The sequence below is a fragment of the Monopterus albus genome, unplaced genomic scaffold, assembly GCF_001952655.1.
Source record: "Monopterus albus unplaced genomic scaffold, M_albus_1.0 scaffold435.1, whole genome shotgun sequence".
In the NCBI taxonomy this organism is placed as follows: Eukaryota; Metazoa; Chordata; class Actinopteri; order Synbranchiformes; family Synbranchidae; genus Monopterus; species Monopterus albus.
In genome coordinates, this window is record NW_018128315.1 from 77,186 (window position 1) to 81,390 (window position 4,205).

At 41.5% G+C, this 4,205-nt stretch overlaps 1 protein-coding gene across 1 annotated transcript in view; it reads right to left on the reverse strand.

The window, feature by feature from the left end:
• Nucleotides 1–705: 705 nt before the first annotated feature.
• The window catches only part of LOC109952136 (zinc finger protein 431-like), a 14,586-nt gene continuing 11,086 nt past the window's right edge, over nt 706–4,205 (reverse strand). Inside the window, exon 3 of the mRNA XM_020587027.1 lies at nt 706–2,061. Within this exon, the coding sequence (XP_020442683.1) occupies nt 940–2,061 (1,122 nt within the window). The 3' untranslated portion in view covers nt 706–939. The remainder of the gene's footprint in view (nt 2,062–4,205) is intronic.

The following is a 4,205-nucleotide window of genomic DNA, read 5'->3' on the forward strand; positions in this document are numbered from 1 at the left end:
GTGACAAGAACATAATTCTGAGCATTTCAACATCAATGAACGACAGCTGCACATCATACAAGATTTAAATTGACAATTTATAGTGCCAGGCTGCCATATGGATTTGTTGGGATAACGAGACAGGCAGCACACTTGTAGATTTCTGCTGAAACAATACTCTTATAGGCAGTTGTGTCTTCTGAGACTTGGTTTTAGTCAGGTTTACCAACAACTTTAAGCTTCTCCTGTCAGTTAACAGCACATGTTGTTACTGGGTGTTTGATGTGCACCAGCTTGCACTGGTGACCATTCCTCTTATTTATAATCCCTCACTGAAATGTTTTCTCTGCACATTATTGTTAGCTTTGTGATGTCTGTCGCATTTCAATGACATAAAAATCGCATGAAATGCGACCTGGCCGTTCAGACTGAAGTCGCATTGCAAAACATTGGATATGTATCCAATTTAGGACCACATATGAAAGTGGCCTGGGCCTGATTTTGGGGGAGAAAAAAAAAAAAAGAAAGAAAAAAATCGGATTTGTGCTGTTCACACGGTCATAAAGAAATCGGATATGGGTGACATTTGGGCAAAAAGATCGGATTTGGGCCACTTCACCCTGCAGTGTGAATGTAGTCTTACTGCTTCGCACACCAAAATCAGAAGAACTACCGACTGGAGCTACCATTTATTGGTAGCTGACGAAAAAACTAAATAATTATTAAAAAAAAGACTCGACTAGAAGAGTCTCAGCCAACTGACGGGTCTCTTGACTAATGACTCGACTATACTAATAGGGGACAGGCCTACTGTAAATATTACTTCTTCTGTCTTTTCATATCTGATTTCATACAGAAATTTTTCCCACAGGTGCCAAAGTACTATGGCTTCTCACCTGTGTGGATTCTCAGATGTCTATTTAATCTGTACATACCCTTAAAAGCTTTACCACAGGTTTCCTACTTTACAGGCTTTTTACCTGGGGGAGGATCAGAGTTGGCCTCTGAAATGAGAGAGTTGTCCACATTGCTACTTTGACTGGTTGATCCTGATTCTTCATGCTGGCTTCCTTTCTGATCCTGACTGGTGTGGACACTCATGTGTTCAGAGAAGTCGACATTAGACTTAAAACCTTTCCCACAGGTTTCACAATAATACTGCTTCTCATCTGAGTGAATTTTCATGTGGTTCAACAAGGATATACAGTGTATGAAGCTTATTCCACAAGTTTCACAACAATACTGCTTCTCATCTTGGTGGACTGTCTTGTGCTTCAACAACTGTGTAAGTTGTGTAAAGCTTTTTCCACAGGTTTCACAACAATATGGCTTCTCCCCTGTGTGGATTCTTAAATGACACTTCAGCACTGATCTTTGATTGAATCCTTTCCCACAGATGTTGCAAACAAATAGCCTCTGGTCTGTGTGGGTGCTCAGATGTTCTTTCAAATTAGACTTAAAATGAAATCCTTTCTGACAAATGCTGCAAGCATACGGCCTCTCACCTGTGTGAATTCTCATGTGGCGCTTCAAGGTTTCATGTCGTAAGAAGCTTTTTCCACAGGTTTCACAACAAAAAGGCCTCTCACCTGTGTGGATTCTCAGATGCTCTTTCAAAATGGACTTAAACTTAAATGCTTTCCCACAAGTGTCACACTTAGAAGATTTTTTACCTGTGTGAGTGTCACAGTCAGTCTCTGACATAGGAGAGTTGTCTGCATTGTTACTGTGTCTTGTGCCTTTGCGACGTCTCCTCTTTGGCTTTGGCTCTGCATTACTAGCTGATCCTGAGTCTCCATGCTGGCTTCCTTCCTGATCCTGGCTCTCAACTACAGCAGAGCTGGGAGAGAGGAGCTGCTGGTCACTGGTTGGTTCTGCTTCACTGTGGTCACTTTCCTCATAAGTAGGAGTCAACATAAAGGAATCAGTCCCCTGCTTCAGTCCAAGCTGCTCTCCCTCCTGACTGCTGCAGAATTCCTCCTGTTCTTCTGTAATCTGTGGAGGCTCTGGGTCCTCTTGGTCCAGACTGGAGTTCCTCTCCTGGTTCCAGACCTGCTGGTCAGCCAGAACCTTCTCCTGCAGACAGACATGTTGCTGTGGTAGCTCTGGAGGGACAAAGGAAGGAACAGGTCACTGATGTGATGAGAGAAAAAAAAGAAAAGAAAAGATGCATCTTATTCACCAGGTTTTATTTGAATTCTCTAGTCCACCTTACAAGTGTCTGTAAAGGAGTTCATTCACTCATTTTCAAATTGACCCATGAACTGGAAAATGTGATGATTAATAGAACAATCAATTAACAGAAAATTCCTCTTTGAAGTTTGTAATGAAAAGCTCTTTAATTTACAAATGAGAAAATGCAACAACTTCAAATCGGTGCTGTACCATGTTCAGAAGGCAGCCACATACAGTGAGGAACAGAAGTATTTGAACACCCTGCGATTTTGCAAGTTCTCCCACTTAGAAATCATGGAGGGGTCTGAACTTCACATTGTAGGTGCATTCCCACTCTGAGAGACAGAATTAAAAAAAACATTTCAGGAAATCACATTGTATGATTTTTAAAGAATTTATTTGTCTGGCAGAGAGGAGTTATGAAGTGCCATGTCTCAATTGTGCTGCACTTTATGGACCACAATGTCCCTTAACGACTGAGTCATTATAGCCCAGTATCGGTGAGAGTCGTTACCTGTCTTTGAATCCTTTGTTGGCCTTCAAAGGACTGAAACACCACCGAGGGGGATAAATATCTCCGGCTCAACACCAGTCAGTCAGAACTGATGAAGCCTCTTGGATGAGAGGTGAAACACAAATTAGCTTTAAGCTTTTAAGTTTTGATGTGTAACTTCTATAACTCCCCGCAGTGCAGATCTGCTGCCTGTGTGACCTCCTCCACCTCTGATGAAAGCGTGGATGATGACCAATACGTTGCATTTGCTTTCTATTGGACAACAAGGGGCAGCACAAGATGTAGTCTAAATATAATACTACCCCCAATGAGTGAAAGAACATCAGTCTACTAACAGATGATAATCACAGACAGGCCTATAGACCTAACCTCCTTCACTGTCAGGTCCATGACAGATGCCTGCCTGCTGAGAACGTAGGCCTACGTCAAACCCAGCCCAACAGCATTTCTCATAAATAGAAACTTTCTGAAGTAAACCCCACAGAGTCTTTCATCTACACAGGTGTGTGAATTGCAATGCAGACTGTCTATGATGCAGGATTATTCTTCGAAGGTCTTCTGGGAATAATGCTGAGAGTTATTAAATAGGCTACATAACTTTACACAGAGGTTTACTAGTGGAGAAATGCCTATAAGATCAGTTTTCTATTTCTAAGTCCATCATCAATTCACCAAAATGAGCCCAGCACTGCTCATTCATCAGAGGAGCAGGCGCTCACATACACAGAAGATCCGCACTGCAGGTACTTAAAGACATCATGTGTCTGTGTTGCGATTATTCTCCTAAATTCTTTTGGGAATAATGCTGAGAGTTATTAAATAGGCTACATAACTTTACACAGAGACTTCACACAGAGGCTACACAGGCCTACAGTACGACGTAAAAGTCCCACTAGCGTCAAAACGTCACCACAGACTATACATTTCCAACACTGTAGCTGCGGTTACTTATCATCAATGAGCTAATCTGTGTGAAAATTACACATAATACAGGCCGCTCTGTGGGAGCGGGCGCAGCGGCATTGTCTGCGCATGCGCACGATAATGAGGCGGCAGCAATCCACACAGAAAAATTAATAAGGCTTGATTTTGGTTTTAGTTTTCTTGTTTTCATGACTTAACACGTTATAATGAAAACTCTTTTCTGGCTTTTAACTCTACCTGACTCCAAGAGAGCTGCACAAGAACACTTATATGCCTAGACTGTCTGTTTATGCATAAATGGCAAAAATAAAATCTTGAATCTTACCAATTCATAATAAAAACAAAATAAATATACAGGTTTTTTCCTTTTTCCACATCTTCAAAAACGAAATTCTCAACCGCTTATCCTTTTTTTCCAGGTTAAATCAAACAACTTTGCAGACTTTATGGCCAGCGTTAGACCTCATTATGATTGTTTTCTTATACTGGGTGATTTTAATATACATGTGTGTTGCCCTGATAAACAACTGGTGAGGGAGTTTTTAACTACTATTGATGCTTTTGAGCTGACGCAGTGTGTGTCTGGTCCTACACATGAGCGGGGACACACGCT